Source organism: Ambystoma mexicanum, chromosome 10 (genome assembly GCF_040938575.1).
Source record: "Ambystoma mexicanum isolate Mex_15411 chromosome 10, UKY_AmexF1_1, whole genome shotgun sequence".
Lineage (NCBI taxonomy): Eukaryota > Metazoa > Chordata > Amphibia > Caudata > Ambystomatidae > Ambystoma > Ambystoma mexicanum.
The window spans coordinates 1,147,005,087-1,147,025,825 of record NC_090932.1 but is presented as its reverse complement, the minus strand read 5'-3'; the positions used below and the strand labels follow the sequence as shown (position 1 = coordinate 1,147,025,825).

General features: G+C 45.6%; 1 protein-coding gene across 1 annotated transcript in view; it reads right to left on the bottom strand.

Annotated features, from left to right (window-relative positions):
- The window catches only part of ANKRD39 (ankyrin repeat domain 39), a 387,583-nt gene that overhangs the window by 154,436 nt on the left and 212,408 nt on the right, over positions 1–20,739 (bottom strand). Inside the window, exon 3 of the mRNA XM_069620261.1 lies at positions 19,250–19,380. Coding sequence (XP_069476362.1) covers positions 19,250–19,380 — 131 coding nt within the window. The remainder of the gene's footprint in view (positions 1–19,249; positions 19,381–20,739) is intronic.

The window sequence follows — 20,739 nt, the reverse complement described above, 5'->3', positions numbered from 1 at the left end:
ACCGGTAAGGGCGCCGGTACCAGTAAACACTTACCGCCTTACTACGAGGTCCCTTTGCGGAACCCGACCTTAATGGCTGGTGTAGACCAGCCATTAAAGTTGGGACCCGCAAAGGGACCTTGGTGCTAATTACGGTACCGCAATTTGCGGTACCGTAATTAGCTCCTTCCCCATTCCCATTGGGCCCTATGGGGCAAAAATGGGAATGGCGAAGGGCCATGGAGAAAGGGGGAATTACCGCCCTGGCAACCTTGGAATGGGGTGGGAATTCCCCTTTTCTCCATGGTGGTACCGGTATGGGACCGGCGGCAACCATGGTGCTAATAGCACCATGGTTTACAGCATTACGTGTAATGAGGCCCAAAGTCTTTTCCATTCAATATATCCTTTCACTTGGCAATGTGACTCCTAAGGTTTGGTCACACTTTAAATCAATTGTTAATGTTTCCACAACTTCCTGTTTAGTAAACCAAAAGTCTTTTTCTCCAAACAATTCAGATATCAAATACAAATGTTCTTTTCTTCAAAGGCCAATCACTTATTAGCATATCATGTTACTTCTTCATTAACACATTAGTCTGGATGGTTCATTAATAAATACAATACAAATACGATTAAAAATAAGCACTTTTGTTTAAGCAGCAGTTCATCAAAACAAGATGATGGAATTTACACTTTTCCCACCACAACCTTTTTACCACAACCAAAGTACTTTAAATCATCTTCTTCTTCCTGGTACACTAGCCTGCCAAGACTAACCACAATTGGTCCCTTTCCTGGTATACTCACTTGCCAGGATAAAACTCCTACTGCTACAATGTCAAACTCTCCACCCTAGAATCATCAATGGTGAGATTTGAACCAACAATTGCCTCTGGTTACTCTTGACGTCTAACACAACTGGCTTACATCTTCATCATATTTCACAAAAGGATAATGATTCTCTCGTTGGTCTGTTTGCTCTAGGCAATTGAGGTTACAGTTCTCTCTGTCTTGATTGCTTTTACCACTCCTGCAGTCTTTGATTTCTAGCTGTGCAACCTTTTGGCTGCCTGAAATGCGGGCTATCATTTTCTGCCCTTGGATTTCCTTTCCTAGGAGAGTTGTACCCGGTTTGTCTGCATTTCACTTTTCTTTGGCTTTGGCAATGCGGGTTACAATGTTCCTGTATTTGGAATCCCTCGTTATGAGAGTTGTGTCCACTTTGCTTTATTATCACTTTCCTTTGGTTTTGGAAATGAGGGTTACAATGTTCTCCTATTTGGAATCCCTTAGTAGGAGAGTTGCGCCCAGTTTGCCTTTTTATCACTTTTTTGGCTTTGGCAATGTGGGTTATAATATTCCCCTGTTCGGAATTCCTCAGTAGGAGAGTTACGTCCAGTTTGCCTTAATTCTATTGTTGGGTATACAAAAGACGTATTATTGTATTATTGCCTAGCAGTCTACTTTGGAGCGCCCCGGGTCACCTGCTTCATGCCAACTCACCGTTATGCCATGGCGTCCCTTTCTGGCCATATTGCTACTCCAGCTGCTTTGCTCTTCAGTACCTCCTTTGCATCCGACAGCTCCCGTCGATCTTCCGCCACTAGCGCTGACCTTCAATGGTGCTCTGTCCCTCTCCAATGAAAATCCAATGCCGGAGGTGTTCACAGTGTGTAAAGAGCTTTTCTCCCTCACAGGATGGCTGGCTTCAATACCGCTTTGTGCTGCGCATCCTCTGCATAATCAAGGAGTCCCGAACTCTGCAACGTCTTCTACACAGCGTCCTGTTGTCACCACAACGGCAAATTCAGCTTCTGCTTCTCCCTGCTGCTTTTCCTTCACAGCAACCTGAAAGGCCTTTAAATGTTTAAAGATCCCGCTCAGGTGTGGGTCATTACAACAACTAGACCGCTCACAATAGTTTACTACCTTTAGGTCTCTGCTATCTCATCTCAGTCCATAATGTTCTTGTTTGTTCTTTCTTTAATTAATCCAATCTGACTAGGTGATTGGAATTAAGGGAGCATTTTAAAATAGTTGATGTTCTTCCCTTGGATCTGAGATGTAAACATAAGGTACAACCAAAACTACTGGAAGTAATAACATTAACTTCCTGATCCCCCTGTGTAGATTTTCATGTTTGTTAAAAGGGGCTTCATGCTTGGCACTTTGGGTAATTCTGGGAGAGGGGGCTTTACAGTGACAACATGCCATTAGATATTTAAGCATAAGGGAAATCTCATCCTCAGAAGAGGATGAATACCGCGCCCCTCCTAACAGAGTCACCACTTCCCATGTGATTCTCCGACCTAAAATAACCTGCAGGGTTAGGTCGGGTAGCAGCAGCCATTCCCCGGCTGCATAGGAGGAGAATTTAGGCTGAGGCTTTGTGAGGACTCCGCAGGATTCATTCCAATAGCCAGTATCTTTCTATTTGTTGGAGTGGATAACTTCTTCTCTTGGGTGTGTTTCGGGAACAGGAATTTTCCAAAATCCCATTAGATTCATAAGTGTCAAGGAATGCACTTGCTGCTGTGGGAATCTTTTCCTCATGCTCTTTATTGCACATATTATAGTCAGGTTTGGATAGTTCTTCGTTACCCGAGGCTTTGAGTCTGTGGTGTTGGTTAGGGCTCAATAACTGGGTCTCGCTCTACTGTAGAATCCAATAGGGGAGCCACCAGAGGTTCTGCAGGTTTAGGTTGGTCTGCATGAGGGCAGAATGCATGACATGTTTGATAGTTTGTGGAAAAGGCTTCTTCAGAGCTTTGTGAGCACCCCTGGTTTTAGAAGAAGCACTTTGTGTGGAAGCCGGTCTGGTCCATTACACTATAGAATAGAAGTCTGTTGCGAAGTTGGTCTGTCCAACCATGGAGAGAGAGAGTGTGAGTGTGAGTAAACGTGTGTGCGTGTGTGTGTGTGGTAGACTGTTGCACTCAGTTTACCTTCCTAGGTAGTTAACTTGTGCCCCGAGCCTCCTTTTGGGTGTATTAGAGAAAGTCAGCAGTATGAGATAGCAGTTGGATTCCTTGATTTCCACCCTTTTTGAGGAATCCTCATCTACGCCAGTAAATTAATTAGCCCCACTGCAGGGAACATTGGTGTTAAACTGTGCTTTTTTTTCTGCCCCTGAACAGGGAGCCGTGGAAAGTTTTCAGTCAGTTTAACCTATAAGTGGAAATCATCAGCCTTTCTGGTTTGCGCTTCAGCCCCAGACTGGAGAACCTCAGAGGGACATTTGGCAACTAAAGCTCAGAGATGCAGATCCTTGGCTTGGCCGGTAGTTTTAGCCCTTGAATGAGGAACCTCAAAGCTGGGTCCAGTGACCGGTTTAGTTCACATCTGGGGTACTTTGGGATGAATCCCAGTAGAGTAAGGATCAGAAGGAACCCTCCTGGCACCAGAGACTCCAAATAGGAAGTCCGTAAACTGTGGTGCTGTAAAAAGAAAAATCGCTTGTCGATGATTTCTACTGGATGAAATCCTCAAGGTGTGAAAGTTCTAGTCATTGAAAGACGTCTCAACGCTTTAATGATCAAGTGGAAGCATGAGCCGACAACGTGTCGCAGTAAGAGCACGTGTCCCTGTGATGATCGGGCCCAAGCACTCGAGGTAGAGTGAACAGGGAAATGATGCTTTGTAGTGACATGCACACCCTGAACAGGACATAAACCCCTTTCTAGCCAGCATAGTTGGTGGGAAACTAAGGCTACAAAGGCAGGACGAGGAAAAAAGCAGACAAAGATCAGCTGGTGCCACGCATGTCTGTCCACGCAGAAAAAAGGACTGGAAGCAGAGGTCACAGTCGGGGCATGGGGAGGCAGGGCCAAGACGGTGCATGCTCCAGCCCTGCATAAACAAAAAAAGGACAAGACATTTTTGAGTGATACAAAAATGTGCTCAGGTCAAGCTCTGCAAAGCCGAATGTCCCAAAAATACACTGAAAGAGGATTGTGGCGTGTCAGAAGATAGACACGGACTCTGGTCTGCCATATTCAACTGCTTTATTAAATGTAAAAAAGAAAAACCTCCTAACTTTCCCTCTAAGTGATCGTATGTCGTCTGTGACAGTCCAAAAGTAAGATCTGTCCACTGTCCAGAAACTACCCTGTGCTGACCCTACCACCATGTATATAATAACAAAGCACAGAAGAATGTTTCCATTATCCTGTGAATTGGTTCTTCACCACGTTCAGTATTGAATCTTTAAGTAGTTCTTAGTAACTACTCTGATCAAGTTCCATAGTTCTGATACTGGATATGTATATGCTTCACTTGTCTTTTCTATTGGGTGGTCCCTTTTCTCCTTTTTACCTTCCTCTTGTTTTGTCCCTTGGTTCTCTATACTTTTCTGACTACTCAGTTTCAAGGGTTCAGTTTTATTCAAAGTCCATTCTTTTTCTTTGTTCTTTATATTCCACAACTCAAAACCCCTTTGTTTATTCTCGACACTAGTATGAATGTTCAAATAATGAATTCCAGTCTCTTCACTTATTCTTTATACTTTGTCTCCATAGAAACGAGTATGAGCACTCAAATAATGATTTCCAATCTCTTCACTTATTCTTGATACTCAGCCTCCACTGAAACGAGTATGAGCATTCAAATAAAGATCTCACTTGCTTCATTTATTCGTGATACTTGTTCTTTGCTGACACGAGCTTGAGCATCCCAGTTACGACTCTCTTCCTTCTCGCACATGCTTGATATTGGATTGGCACGGGGACGAGTATGAATGTTCCAATTATTGTTATTCACGGTCTCCATTCCAGATCTCCCGCTTTCCCCGTTACTTGTATTCCCCAGGCATAACATCATTGGGTTGTATGCACATGGGGGAAACTCTGGATCAACTGACAGGTCGACTCTCTTGTCTCTCTGTGGTTTCTCACACAAGCTCCCTCACGTTTCATCCATTGTCTCGGGTTGCTGCTCCTTCGTCAAAATGGTGTTGGCGTAGTTCATGGACTGCCTAGACCACTACTGCTTTTTCATAGTCACGCCACTGTATGTTCCTTTTTCCGGGCAGGGATGCCCTTTGCCCCTCTCAGTACTTGGTTTCTCTTTCTCAGACCACAGGCTTAAACAGCTGTGTTTAGCCTTTCGCTCTGTCTTGGATACTGTGTGACCAAGCTTCCTTCAGAGCATCTTTGCGAGTCAGCTTGAAACTCATAGGCATTCTCCTCTCTCTGCAGGTGCCCGCCTCTTATTATGCTATTGTGGGTCTTCCTCAGCGGAGCGGGGAAGTCCTTCTTTTCTGTCTGATTCATGATCATTATGTTTCCACAGTTTTTCTTCATCTCAATACATTTCAAGTTTCTATTCAGAGGTAGCAATACAGTACTTGGCTGACAAACTGGATGGTTTGTCCTCCTTTCCTTCATAATAGGTCTTACAATGAGGAGGGGGCAAGCCCGGCCGAATACCAATGGAGTCGTGTCCCTGGTGAGCTCTGTGTTGCACCGCCTGTCGCTCCCCTTCCCTGTACCGCTGATGTTAGCGCTGGTGAGTGGCGCGGCCCCACAGGTGTCAGAAGGTGCGGGGAGCCTGATGTTGCATTGGTGGCTCCTGTTGAGGCTGGGTGACCGCAGAATCCGACATCTGAAGCGGGTCACCCGACTCGCCAAGATGGCAGACAGACCTGCAATGGAGCGGCCTGGAGGCGGACGGGTGTGTGGCAGCGGCTGTTAAGGGGGCAGAACTGCAAGTGACTGCAAGCGGGAGCTTATACTGCTGCGCCGCTCGCAAACAGCATAGAAGGCTATACCAGCATGACAGAGGGGCCCAGCTGTAAGGAGAAAGTCTAGGAGTGTGGGTCTTTGCACATGTACAGCAACGAGGACCCATGGGGAGTGTCTGCTGGCAAACGCAGGCAGGTCTACTCTGTGTGCCACCATACAGAGCGACAGACTGGTTGGGAGCTGCACCCTGCAGTGGGGATATGAGGAGAGTTAGCTCCCGGATGATGTGTGGAGTCTTATGGAACACCGGCGAGTAGACCCTGCTGCAGGTGGCAAGAGAGATAGCAGTTCCAGCAGCCAAATGGGGGTGCGCCTGTAAGGGACCTGCATATTGAGGGGTGGCTTAACAGCCCGCTGCCTGCCAGCAAGTAAGGGAGCAGGAAGCTTTGGTATCGGATACATATCTGCCTGTTGAGAGGAGGAGAGAGTGGCTTGCAAATATGACCAAAGCCAAGGGGCAGCCTGGAGGCGATATAAAAGCCTTACTGCAAGGACATGACGGAAGGAAAAGGAATCAAATAGTAGCGGCACTTCAAATCCACTCACCAACCTCTCCAGCCACCCCGCAGCAGGACCAGGAGGAGCCACCCACAAGAAGATCTAATTTGCGGCTAATGCTGCCTGAAATAAAAAAAGAGCTTTAAGACAGTGTGGCAACGATGTCGAAATCAATTGCAGAGCTGAGCAAACATCTGGTGGCAGTGGAAAAAAGGGTGGACAAGGTGGAATCGACCCTATGCGAGCAGGGTTTCGAACAGGAAGAGATCTCGAAGCACATGGGTTAGCTGGAACAACAATTGGAGCTTGTCATGAATAAACAGCTGGACGCTGAGACGTTACAACATTCGGCTGCAGGTATTCCCAAATCAGTAGCAGATGGGGATCTGTAGGCTTATGTCCGTGCTTTGTACCGACACATATTTGTTCTGACACATCCTGAATGCCTCGGAGGATGAAGAACCACTGTTGGACCGTACACACAGAGTATACACCGCACATCAGCAGAATAAGAATGTGCTACCGGACATGCTGACCAGGGCCCACCTGTTCCAAGCAAAGGAATAATAATGGGCACAGCCAAGAACCATAAGATGATACGGTTCAGAGACACCTTCATCAAGATCTTCCAGCATTTGGCCCAAGCCACACTGCAGAGGTGGAAGAGCCTACGGTTGGTGCCTGGTTGGCTGCGCAAGAAGGGTGTGCGCTACCGCTGTACATTCTCCGTTGGGTTACGATTCAAATACGGCGGAAGAACTTATAATATTACGAAGGAAGAGGAGGTATCCGATCTGAGGAGCGAAGGCGAACCAGGCCGTCAAGTGGAGGGGCTGCACGAGGGGTCTGCAGAGGGGGAAGAAAGGCAGACCCCCAGAAAGGTTGGCTGGACTCCTGCCTAACCATACCCTAAAGGCAAAGTGAAGCGTCCACAGACACAAGCTACTTCAGGGTTCAGAACTAGTAAGTGGGTCCATGATGTAATGGAGATGCTGGGGTGATCTTGGGGAGAGACACAAAAGAGCAGCAGGGTGAATGTCATGACACTTAGGCAGTGCTGATTGCCAAAGTTTTGGTTTTCGTTGAAGGTTCACTGTGGCATGAGAACGGAATTTAGACTGCATAATTTGGAAGGGTGCTCTTTGTGGTGGAGAGGTGAAGGGAGGGACAACACTGTCATTGGAAATGGTTGAGGTAACAATGGTATCCCTGAGCGTGCAGGTTCTTAACTCCCCTTCCAAAAGGAAATCGATCCTGAGGCGGTTCGGGGAGATGGATGTCTCCATAGTGTTTCTACAAGAGATGCACCGGATTACAGCTGATGAAGGGCGAATGAGGCATAGATTGTTTCCCCAACAATTTTATGCACCCTCTGGGACAAAGAAAAAGGGGCTGGGTATCCCGATTAGTAGCAATGTGGATTTTAAGAAATAATTTCTTTATGAGTACCCGGAAGGGAGATGTTTGATTCTGAAGGGATTGTTGGAGGAACAGCTGTTTACCCTGGTGGTGCTTTACGCTCCCAATAAAAGATGGGAGCAGATCATTAAGGTTTTTGGGACCCGGTTGGGGTGTCTGATTGAGGCTCAAGTGGTAGTGGGTGGGGAATTCAATGGTGTGATGGACCTTCACATGGACAAAACACTGGCTCCAACCGTCAGCGACAATAGAGCTGGACAGGTTTCTGAGGGAGTTGGGCCTTATAGAAACTTATCAATTTTTTAGGCCAGATGAGAGAGAGTATATGCATTACTCAGCAGTGCATAGAGGCTCTTCAAGAATAGACACGATTATGGTTTCCACTACACTAGTTCCGAAGGTGGATTCTGTGGCAATAGGTTTAAGGTATCTCTCTGATCATTCCCCAGTTGTGCTGCAAGTGGAGTTGGGGAGCGCAGCCCCAAGATGAAGGAATCCATGAATGTGTTATTACTGCGGGATATAGCACTCAGGGTACATATGGAGGAGGTTATACAGAACTAATTTCGGGAGAACGATACGTAGGGGATGAATTGGTGAGCAGTGTGGGACGCTGCTAACCTGTTAATCATGGGTGAATTCATATCAGAAACAGCTGCATTCTTGCGTACACGAGATTTGGTGCGCTGGACTCTGGAGCAGGAGCTAGACACGGCCGCAAAAGCTCATGCACATAAGAATACCCAGAGGTCTCTGAGGGAATTACAGAAGAGGAGAGCACAATTGGAAGCCCACGTGACAAATAAGTCGGCCCAGACTTTGATCCAAACTAGGCAGTTGTACTATTGTCATGGCAATAAAACCAATCGCTTCCTGGTGGCCAAGTTGCATAAACAGCAGGATAGGAATTTTATAACACAGTTACAGGCAGAGAGGAGTGAACTGAGAAGGGGGGGAAGAAGAGAAGCTAGGTATAATGGAGGCATATTATAAGCAGTTAGTGATGTCAGGGAAGCTTGACCCTGCAGACCAAAATTCTTTCACTAGGTGAGCAGCGCTACATTGGCGGTCAGAGGAAGATAGGGCGGCCCTACAACGACCGATCATAGTGGGGAGGGTTATTGATTCATTACCACACAACAAGACCCCCCGGACCCAGACGGGCTGCGCAGCGGCTTTTACAGGGAATTCAAGCCATGTTTAACAGCACCAATGACTAACCTGTTTAATACCATTCGGGAGGAGGAAGGGACCTCATGGGACATGGGCGTCTGCACCACATCACAGGTTTTTGATTGCAAAGACTGGGTCTATCTGTGGATGGTCCTGGAGGCCTTTGGCTGCGGTCCAGCCTTTATCCGGATGGTATTGGTGTATATTCAGCTTCCATCATTGTGTCTGCTGGTTAATGGATGACTTGCAATGATAAAAGAGGGGCACGACACAGGGTTGCCCTTTCTCCACATATCTTTGCTATGGCAATGGAGCCCCTGGCTGTGGTGATAGGGAGATGAGAAGATTTTGGGAGTGCAAGGGGCTGGCCATTAACACAAAATTGCCCTGTACGCGGGAGATATATTACTCTTCGTCGTGATACTTCCCACACTCTGCCAAAAGGTAAAAGTAAAGTTTTAGAGGATTTTGCTGGAGCTTCGGGTTTCAGGCTCAATTATGCAAAATCTAAGGCACTTAACATTTCCGAGGATCCCGGAGAACTGGAAGGGCGGCGTAGGGATTTGCCGCTCAAATGGGCACAAACACACATAGAATACCTAGGAATTAAATTGATGGAGGACTATGCTGGATTATATGGAGCTAACATAACTCAGTTGTGGGCAGGGTTAGTAGATGATCTCTGGAGATGGCATAAACAGGATTTGACTTAGTTTGTCGGCATTGCGGCTCTCAAAATGACATTGCTTCCCCCATTACTGTATGTGGTAAACTCCTTGCTGATCGAGATACCAATTCCAATGGCGAGGGCATTGCAGAGCGAGATATTTCCCTTCATTTGGCAAAAGAAAAAGCCTTGGGTCCCCAGGGGAGTCCTTGTGAGAGCCATGTCTTTGGGAGGTCTGGGAGGTCCTGATATTGAGAGCTATAGTAGCGGCGCAGATAGGCCCGATGCTGAAATGGGCTCAGGAAGATAGCACAAAGGGGTGGCACAGTCTGTAACGGGATGCGACATCTATACCACTTACCTTTCTGCCATTTCTAGGTACATGGGTGAGGGAAGCAGAGGGAATCCCTTTGAGGGCAACCAAGTGCACTTTGCGCTATTAGAACTAGGCACTAAAACGAAGGGGCTTAACCCCTGTACTGGGCCCCTACACGCCTCTACGTCCTTATTTAGAATTCAGCCTGGGATGTTCGGACAGGTTCTGGGAAGGCTGGGGAGACTCCTCCACACCAAAATTAGCATACTTATACAAGGAGGGGTTCCCCTATCTTTCTAGAAAACGAAGGCAAAGTTCCATTGCAGCAAAAGGGAGCATTTTTGTTATGTACAACTCAGCCATTAGATTTCACAGAGGTCCGCTACCGGACAGCCTGTGGGTTTGGAAATATTAACAAGGGATAGAATCTCCCAGAAGAGAGTAGCAAGGCTCTATCGATTGCTACATACAGCGGCCCGGAAGATAGACTCCCTTATGTGGGAAAATGGGAAAAAAGATATGGGTATCGCAATTACCCCAGAGGTGTGGGGTCAAATTTGGAGGAGAGCCCAAAAGGCCTCAAGGTTTTCCACAATTAGAGAATCAGCAAATTAATTCTGTTTTAGATGGTATCTCACACCGCAAAGGCTTCACAAGATGAATGCACAATATTCACTGCTATGCTGGAGAAATTGTGGGGCGATTGGGGATTTATATCACATTTGGTGATCTTGCCCGAAAACAAACCTGTTCTGGAAAGAGATCTTGGGTCACATCAAGGATATCTTGTGGGTGCAATTTCCCTTATCCCAGATCATAATACTAGTGGGAGTGGTAGAGAAGGGAGTATATGCAGCAAGGGGGCCGCAAGTAATACTGATCACACGTTAACAGCAGCCAGAGGGCCGGAGGGTGGCATTATGGTGGGTGAGGATCTTGGCCATGGAAAAGGTGTGTGCTTTGGTGTATGGCACCTAACCGAAATTCCTACGGGTCTGGCTCCTGTTCCATAAGTGGATTAAGGAAAGAGAGGGCATCATTACCATAGACAGTCATTGTTGAAGCACTTTGCAATATGCTAGGGCTTCCTTCCTAACAGGTCTACGGTGTAATAATGATCTGTTTGAGTATAGCAGTCCATGCCAAAGTGGTTAATTGTTCCACAGTTACAAGTGTTGTTGTATAAATATGGTCATGGTCCAGGGTGGGGCGATTCAAGGTTGGAGCGAAAGATTTATGTACACTGTAATGCCAGAAGACGTGTATATTATTTCATGTTGGATCATTACCAATGAAGAAATTTTACACACAAAAAAAATTAGGAGGTGGGATGTGGCTTAGGGAGTTCTTCCCCAGAACACGAGTCCTTGTCATTTAGGGGGGAGTATCTTCAAACGGGAACTGATAAAGTTTGGACATGAATCCTCAGCAATCCTCTGTGGTTCCTTCCACTCCCTGAAGATGCCACCCTGTGCATCTGAATGAAAGGGCAGATTCTATTTTGGATGTTCTTTAAATTGTAGACGCAGAGAGACAAGTGGAGCTCTGGCAAAAGAGGATAAGTAAACCCTCTATTAGACAAAGACAAAGTATGCAGAAATTACTGGGAGAACCTGCTTGATGAATCGGAACCAACATGAGAGGCAGAACCTTAGCCTCGTTGCGACCTGTGTTGGAGGCGGACGCCCGTGCAGGGCTACGCTTCGTCTGCTCGCTCTGGCTGCCTGGCGTGCGCTGCTACACTGCACCGTCATTCATGCCTCACTGCTGCAATCCATGACTAGACTCACGCAATTTATCTCCATCCATGACTCTCCATCAGTTACTCGGTGCGACTTCACCAGTATGCACATTCATACTTCTCGAATTCTCATCGACATTGCCTCTATCGTTGCCTGGTTTATCCCTGGCCTGCCCACCTGATGACGCACACCAATTGTGCACTGGTGCGTCTCCAGCAAGTGGGGGTTTGTCCTGCTTGTTAGCTTAAGTCTTTCTGTATATGTCACTCCCTATTGTATATTCCTGCTCACATTAAGATCCACGCATTATGAGGCGTGGCTTTACCTGAATGTAAATGTACCATTCATTTCACTTTTGCCTATTATGTCCATGTGCACCCCAGATGTAGCCCCCGTAACATGGCGTGACTTTACCTGAATGTGCATGTACTTCACTTTGACTGTTATGTCCACATGCACTCCAGATGTAACCCCCCCACCCCCCACCATGAGCTGTGGCTTTACCTGAATGTGCACACACGATCTTCCATCATGCTTTCACTATTATGTTTGCACTTGTACTGTAATTAGAACCTAGATGCCTCTGGGTTTTGTGCGCCACTATAAATGTAAAAATACATTAAATAAATAAACCTTTAAAACGGAACACCCCGCCCCCCAACCGCCACCTGGGAGCTGAACATTTGTGCATTGTGTCCCTAACGATATGTGTGATTATCTTCATCTAAAAGGGACCTCTACCGCTAATCTCCCACAGAACAACAACAGCACCTACAAAATCTGCTCTGTTTCAGGGTGAAAAGGAGGGAGGAGGAGAATTCCACCATCTCATGTATAGGCTTTCCTTTCTCTCTATGTTTTCTTGCCAGAGAAACAACTGCCAAACTACAATCACCCTGGCATCACCTTACCAATTTCATATGGAGGCTGAATAAGCCACAGTGGGAGTCCATATCCTAGTGATTTACACTGTGCATGCTCAACCAGATACACTATATGCCTCTGCAGACTGAACTGCAACACACCTGAAAGCAAAGGAAGGACTCCTATGTAAATAAAGAAGTCTCCTGCCGTAAACTGATGGTCATGGTACTGCCTACAGGCCATACCCTACTCCAGGACCAGGGCTCCAGACTAACCATTTGTCTGAAGAGCTATTGGCTCCCAAGGCAAAAGTCTTAGATGCTGTATCAAATTCTCAGGAGCCACATTTGTACTTTAACTACTGAGATAAGAAGAGTAGGGTCTGAGGGAGAGGTGCCAGCACCCGAAATGACGGCAGCGCTATTGAAACAGTGTGCCTTCTTAGCAGGGTTCCTTAGCGGCACACCCATGAGCATCACTACATCTGACCTTCAGCAAAGGTTAAGGTAATACTTACTTGAAACATACCTGTCTCCAAGACCAACAAAATACTGAAGATAAGAGATGGTGAGCTTTAAAGTTGTTGTTCCAGCAAGAGTTTCTAACTTTAATGGTCATTCTAAATATCGGACTGTAACTAGGAAATAATACAATTAACTAATGTCTGCATGCAATTCAAGCATACAAGACTATGACCGCGAGCTGTGATTTACCTTATATGGGTCTATTTTTGAGGTTAGAATTCTATAGCTCAAGGGGGAGGACTTGCTAAATTTGTCAGGGCATCTTGAAGGTTTGCGGGTGTGTGTTGCATGGATTTTGGAAAGGTGAAAGGAAGGTCATGGGAAAGCAGACAATCGCAATATGCTTTAAAGAATAAATGCATAGAATAGCTAGATAAACTATTGGATGTAAAATTCAATTTATGAGATAGTGGCATCAGCATCTCAAAACGTACTGCAAATTCACAAAGGCTACTTAATATGGCCCAAATGCCTTAAATAATTTTGAAAGTTTAAAATATGTGCATGTTAACCCAGAGTAAAGTAAAAGCTCCTCCACATGGTGGACAAAAGTCTTTTTACTATATCTAATTATTTCTAAGCCTTCAACAGTGATATCTAGGTATGTTGATCATATTTATGTATATGGGCCATATGTATGTATGCACACAAAGCAATCACATTTTTGGGTATTCAGTGGTTTAGGTGCAATCTGGAGGCCTGAGACCCCTGCGCTGCCACCCTCATTCGTGAAGAGAAACCCCTGGGCAAGCTCGAGTGTGCCTACTGCTTCTCTGCTCCTGCTTAACCCAAGACTAATCGTTCCAGGGACCTAGGGAGCTACCAAAAAGTCCCTGATACTCCCTTTTGTACCACTGCAGCAAATGGCTCTTCTGGCCCATGGCTGTCAGTCAGGAGCACATATGAATCCTTTTATTGGCCACATGAATACAAGCAGAATGATCTGTGGTGAAGTCTGTGTAACAGCTGAGGGATAAACGGACAACTCTAAGCCAAACTGAAGTCTCAACTTTCTTTTTTTTTACAAAAGGGATTAGGTTTGTCCGAACCAACAGTGGTAGGGTTGAAAATGGTACAAAAGACAGTCTGGCACCCAAACATGGCACTAACTTCCTTTAGGACAGTGGTCCAAGTCCTTCTCTCTCTCACTTTAGTTTCTGGCCACCTCCCAGGCAATTCAAACAGTCCATCGCAATCTCTTTGTTTTATAGTGTCCCAAACACTTGGCAGTGTGCCTTACTTGGCTGGAACTGGGTCGTCATGCACTTGTGTTGATCCTCTGGAACTCTGCTAACAAGCGCCACCAACTGGCATTCTTAGCTCACTGATTGGGGGTCAGGCATAGGACACAGCATGAACAGTTGTACACCAGACTGAAACATTTTCCTTCTCGCCTAGTCTCACCAAATAGCCTCCCAACCTAGGCTATCCTAGTGGTCACCGGCACAAGGCTAGCTTATATTTCATGCAATATCTTAAAGGAATATATTCCTTTTGGCCGACTCTGGATTTATTCTTCACCCCTCAAGTTGTTTGTCCACCTCTTGCTCCATCTGTCCCTCTCCTTACTCGTTCCTTTCACTTTCCTCTCTGATGCACTTCTTTCACTGCTCTACGTGGAAGTCTAACCTTCCCTTCACTCTCTCTCAATATCCTTCTTCCGCCTCCTTCTAGCCACAGGTGGTTTTCTTCACCTACTCTTTTGTCCCTCCTTTGATGTTCCACCGACTCCTGTTACTTTGGCATTATTCCTCCATCTCCTCTTCTTTATCCAACTCTTACTTTACATATCTCCCTCTTACCACTTGTTCCTTGCCTTCCCTTCTGAATGTCTCTCTGCCTCTTTTTCCTTCCTCCCTCCTCTGATCTTCCTTCTACACCTACTTCACTTCCTCTTTGTGCTTCATCTCCTCTGCTCTTTCTATACTCTTCTCCAAAGTGGCTCCACCCCCTCTCTATTCAGTCTTCCTCCTCTACTCCATCCACTTCTCCATTTCTCGGCTCAAAGTTTCCCTCAACTCTCCTTTGGTTCTAACTTTGCTAGCTCTCTAACTATCTCCTATCATCTTTCCCTGCTGCCTCGCTCCCTTTCTATATGATGGATACGCTAGCAGGATTGGAATTGGCCATGTGAGGGTGTGACCGCAAGTACGTGCAATTAGGAGTCAGCTTGTATTTGGTGCAAGCTTGGGCAGACTACAATTTCCCCAGATGAGCTTTCCTAGTGCGATGGACCGCTCCATGCAACAAGATCATAAAATGACAATCTTCTATCTCGGAAGCAAGCAGCACTTTCGTCCTGACCAACTGATTCCCTGATTGCATCACTGGGGGTTGCTGCTGTATTATTCCTAATGTATGAAGTCTGTTTTTACGGACAACCATGGGCCCTGTGATCTGATGCAGACTGGGCTTGCGGCAGCTCCAGCGAGCTGTGCTTGCTTACCTTTACCTCTGTAGGAGGAGACTTGCTATTAACAACCACGCCCCACAATCACGGGCCACATACAGCCTTAGCTGCATTTTTCAGGCTTCCATTTTTAGTACCCATATTATACTTCTTGAGCCACAACTTGAGTCTTGGGGTTCGATAAGAGATTTAACATGCCGAACATGGTGGGATTTTCAGCAGATATTTGACATTCCAGGCTAATGATGGGATAGGTTCTCATGGGCCCCTTGTATACCACTTCCAAGACCATCATTATGGCCATTTAGTAAAAACTAGAACAAGAAAGTTGGACATGGGTATAATGGAGAATTAATTATGGATTTGGGAGCGGGGTATCCTAAATGGGCCATGGAGCACTAAGAACACAACGACCCTTCCTCTTCATTGTTCCATTTTCAATTGGTGGTCAGGTGCACCCACAGCAGTAACTTCTTACAAGCTTGTTTCAATCTTTGTACTGCAAGTTCAGCTGAGTGGTAAATTCTTTCACCATAGTACGCAGGCTTTTTTTTAAGGCTCTTTCACTTTGTTACCAACATGTTTCTGCAGTAGCAATCAGATCACTTCCCTGGTGCTGCTGTATGCCCTATTCCCCAATGTTCCAAATAACACATTATCTGCGACCTCAATGGCCTCTCTATATACAGCACCATCGCTACTCCTTCCTGAGCAACAAGCTCATCATATTCACTTCATTTAGCTGTGGTTAACCATAATGGTTCCAAGACATACTTTCTCAACTTGATTGTACTGTTTCCAATGACTCTGCCATTGGTCTCAATTTATGTTCTCGGAATAGTGGTCTCTCTCTCTCTAGCTCTCTTTTGGGGGCCATCTGCAGTTTACTTTGTGATTTCCAGCTTTGGTACACTTGACCTCAGAGGTTCGCTGCTGTAGTATGTTATGGGTTGTGAGGAGTCAGGAATGAAACTCTGACACAAGCCAGACATGATTGTGGTTAAAGACCTTTATTGAAAATAAAAGGGGTTGGGAAAATGACTCTCTGACCCTGTCCTAAGAGGAATTTCCCTACCTAAACCAAAAACTAAGGATCCATCTGTGTCTGAATGTCCAAAATAAACCGTCCCGAGTCCAAGGTTTTATTTTAACCCTCACACTAAAGACTAACCGTTAAGGTTAAAAAGAAAATGTGTTTAGCCTCGAGTGGTTTCGAAAAAAAGTGTTCATAAAGGAAAAAATAAATGGCTCCAACAAAACGTTCTTCACTGATAAAGTCTCTGGTTCCAAAGAGTAGTTCTCTTCCCCTGGATTCTTCTTTACTACTTGAGGTTTTATGCACAACAGTTCTTTAGGCTCCCTCTTGGCCAATTGTAAGATTTATTCACAAAACAGTCTGATTTTATAATCTGGGTTTTTCTTCCGGGACACCCGATATATTTCTCATTCACGTGATGTTACTCCTTCTCTTTTGTTCAACAGAAATTGCCTGGTATACTTCCCTGCCAGGACTTTTGATTCACACACTTGGATTTGTCTGGTATACTCTGCTTCTAGGGTTTCTGATTCACACACTTGAATTTGACTGGTATGCTCTCCTGCCAAGGCTTATGTTATTCACTTACTGGTGACTGCCTGATATACTCTCCTGCCAGGACTTCTGTTCATTCAGGGGTTTCGCCCGCTCCCAAGTTGCATATATATTGTGTTGGATAATGTACCCTTCTAGCATATTATCCTTCCTTTGTTTCTTGTATATTTTCAATGTGTACATTCACACATTAGGCAAGGGGTTACTTGCCACATAATTCCCCCCTTCTCAATAGCTCATTCTCTTCCTTTCTCTTAGCGAAGTTATTTAATTGCACTCTGTGTAGTCGCTGATGCACCCCAGTGCCCCTGTTGCTTCTAGGTGGACTCACCAGCTTTTCTTCCCGTGTTTGAATTCTCTCACAGTCATCTGCAGAAGGATTCCCGTCTGCTTCCTTCTCACAGCCGCCTTTGCTTCACTTGCCGGTCTCCCACGGCTTGCACTTCACACATCTGCTTTCCTCTTGGCTGTGGTAAATGAAATGCTGCTTCGGTTCATCTGCTGCTTAGGCCCAGGAGTCCCTAACAGTGTGTCCTGTTGCTGAATCTTTCTTCTTCTCCCTGTGTAAGCCGCCTGGCTTCACGACGCTGGCCTCCACCTGTCCGCTATCCATTCTTCACAGAGAGGATCACCGCAGCAGCTGTCTCATTCTCTGCTCAGGGTGCTTACATTTCCCAGGCAAAGGTGTAGGCCAGAAAACATTAGAGCGCTCGCTGAACTTACGGCCTCTCTAGCTCCACATTGCTCGATCCCTCTTTCTCGTCCCAGTATTTTGAGAATCCTTGGTTGACAATTGACTCACAGAATCTGGATAAGCATTTTTGAATGTCAAGTCAGTTTTCTTTGCATGAGAAGTGGATTTGAAAATGGTGATTTCATTAGATTGGCAAGGCAGACCCAAGTTGGAAGGTTAATCTATAGGTTGGATAAAAATGGCTTCTTTGTTCTTAATAGGAAAGGGAGGCCCATGAGGGTTTCAGATATGGGAAGATCTTTTCTAAGAGACAATGGGGGATACCACGTCTCACCCGATGAAGCCATGACATCTCCCCGGATGGGGTCTCCTCGCATGTGATCCTCCCTCTATTGCCAACCCCAGGATCAGGATCAGGTAGTGGCTGTCGTCCCCTGGCCACATGGGAGGAGGCCACCGCAGGGAAATCAGTTATGACTCCATCAGATTCATTACAAGGTATTTCACCAAACTTGACCACCTTGTTTTTCTCAGTACTCTGCTCCTCTCCAGAAACAACTCATCAAAGTCTCAAGGGCATATCTGTGGCGTCCCTCCTTTTCCTGCGTATACCTGGTCCACATATGCTCCATTAAAGCATTTCCCTTTTCTTCACTGTTAAATACAACTGCACCTTGACTGTCTCCAGAGCATTTAACCTCAACCATCCTTTCACAAATTCTCTCATACTTCATGTTTCCCCAATTTACAGTCACAAAGCTGGCTACAGCAGTGCAGCGTCACAACACGCATTTCTGCCTGATCAAAAGAGAAACTTTGAGGTAGAAATGCATCTTTTAATTTGACTCAATTACTAGGTGCAAATAATTAGTGAATATAAAAAGATATCCTTTTAGAGTTAAAAATATATTTTTTAATAGCCTAAAAAATACCCTCAGTGGGAATGGAAATTACTCTTTCAACTCTTTAAAATATTATCTTGGTCTCCATTAAAAAGATAGTGAGCAACAAGTTCTATCTTCAAAATTGTATAGGACTCCAGCATCTATACCACGCTCACAAACTGCTATTGTAAGAATAGTCTGTTCTTTGCACATGCTCTTTTCTTTGTTTTACAGATATTTCAGAGGGGCCAACTTGTTACGCCTGTAAATTCTGTTGTCAACTTTCCTTCTGTACTGAGCAATGGATTTTGATGCTCCTAATTTTCAGGCTCCAATGGTGCTCCCCATTTCTGGTTACTGCCGATATAACCTTTTTGAGTCTACTGCTCGTCATGAACTGCTTACCTTTTGGCTGGTGGTTTTTAATTAGGCCCTACGCCTCTTAAATATTGCTTGTACTGCTTAATCTCTGACCTTTCCTCAGCTTTGCACCCTGTATGGGTTCAAGTAGTCAATCCTGCATCGTTCCCCAGCACCCAGGCAGAGGACGATCCCACTCACATTTCTTAAATACAACTGTATCCAGACTGCGTGTTAAAGTCGGCTACCCACAAATCTGGACCCAGAGGAGGTGAAGAAATGGTCAGAGAGTAATGTCCACATATTACAAGCTTGCAATTCACAACCATTCCCTCCTGCATATACGTATACTCCTCAAAAAGCCATCAAGATGTAAGATTTTACCTCTCTCGAAGTCCATCTCTTCAAGCGTTTGGTGAACGCTCCGGGGAGCTGCTGAGGAAACATGTGCACAGCAAGGAGCCCCTTCTATGTGTCTGCAGGAGTGGGATGCCATTGGGAACCAGCAGCTGGCCCTGAGGGGTGATAGAAAAGTAGAGGTCATAGCGGCTGGGAAAAAGGTGAACATTTCAAGGCCACAGGTTCTCTGAACCTTGACAGTATAAATAAAACCTGCCCAGCTCCCCCAAGAATCGCGGTGGATAGATTGATCCCAGTCTCCAGGGAGCTCTCCACTGAGGAAGCATGCTGGGCAAACAAACTCGTCATAAAGGAAGAATGAACAGACTCCACAGGGCTCTTCATTGAGAGAGTGAGTAGATACAATAACACTTCCGCAGATGAAGAGAAACACCCCAGCTCAATGCCATGGAAACATCAATTTTCCATTCCTGCACTTTTCTTTAAAAAAAACATTAATATCTGATGCTTAAGACCAAGTTATTCAACTGAAGTTAACTCTTGTGTCTTGCATTCTAGGACGAGTGCTCTGCTATTCCATCAGTCTATCATACCTGTTCTCATGTACGCATAATGTTGTCACACAGTGTAATGACATTAAGGCGGCAGACGTGGTTTATGGTAATTGATAGTTTATTTGCACAAGCACAAGGAAATGAGCCCCGCACTGACATGCATATCCAACTCCCCTTGTAACCGTCACTCCCCACCTTCCAGAATCCTCTGTCGCCAAGTTCCATATCACAGCATATGCCCTCCCTAATATGTCCATGAATTTTGTAAGATAACAAAATAGTGGTCCATTTTGGTTTCATAACATTTCTAATGTCATCTATCTTAGTCAATAAACACTTAATATAACATATCTAATATTATCTTAGTCAATAAGCGCCTGATACTATGTACATTTTCCATCAATGCTAACCTATATACCATAATATTATCCACACACTATGCCATCACATAACCTTCCCATCTCCTGGGAACCGTCCGAATGCTGCACAGATTGCCACTGTCTCCATCATCACCACAATCCACCCGATGCATGCTGCACAGATTCCCCCTCGCACTGCTACCACTGTCTCCCTCACTCTCTTTTTGTCTCTGACCAACTCACTCATCTACTTCACCTCAACTATCTGTATCTCCGGTACCGCACTGCACCTGGTCCCCTTTGTCTGTTCCACCACCGACCATCATCCAACGCTACATAGTGCGACCTGCTACGCACCACCTGCCTTGGTTCAAAGTACAGACTCCCACCTTCTCAATCATAAGGGTTTCCTAATCGTCCCCCAATCACCAACTTTAGCCTGCTGTCCAGCTGCTCGACATTGTGTTTGATCATATCTCCTTTTATACTCTGTCTGACCTACACACCCTTCAATTATTAGGCTCTCATCTGGTGTAATTTCTCTCCCTTCCCCACCATCTACGGTGGGCTAAAATTCAATGTCATGTCACTCGTTCTCATC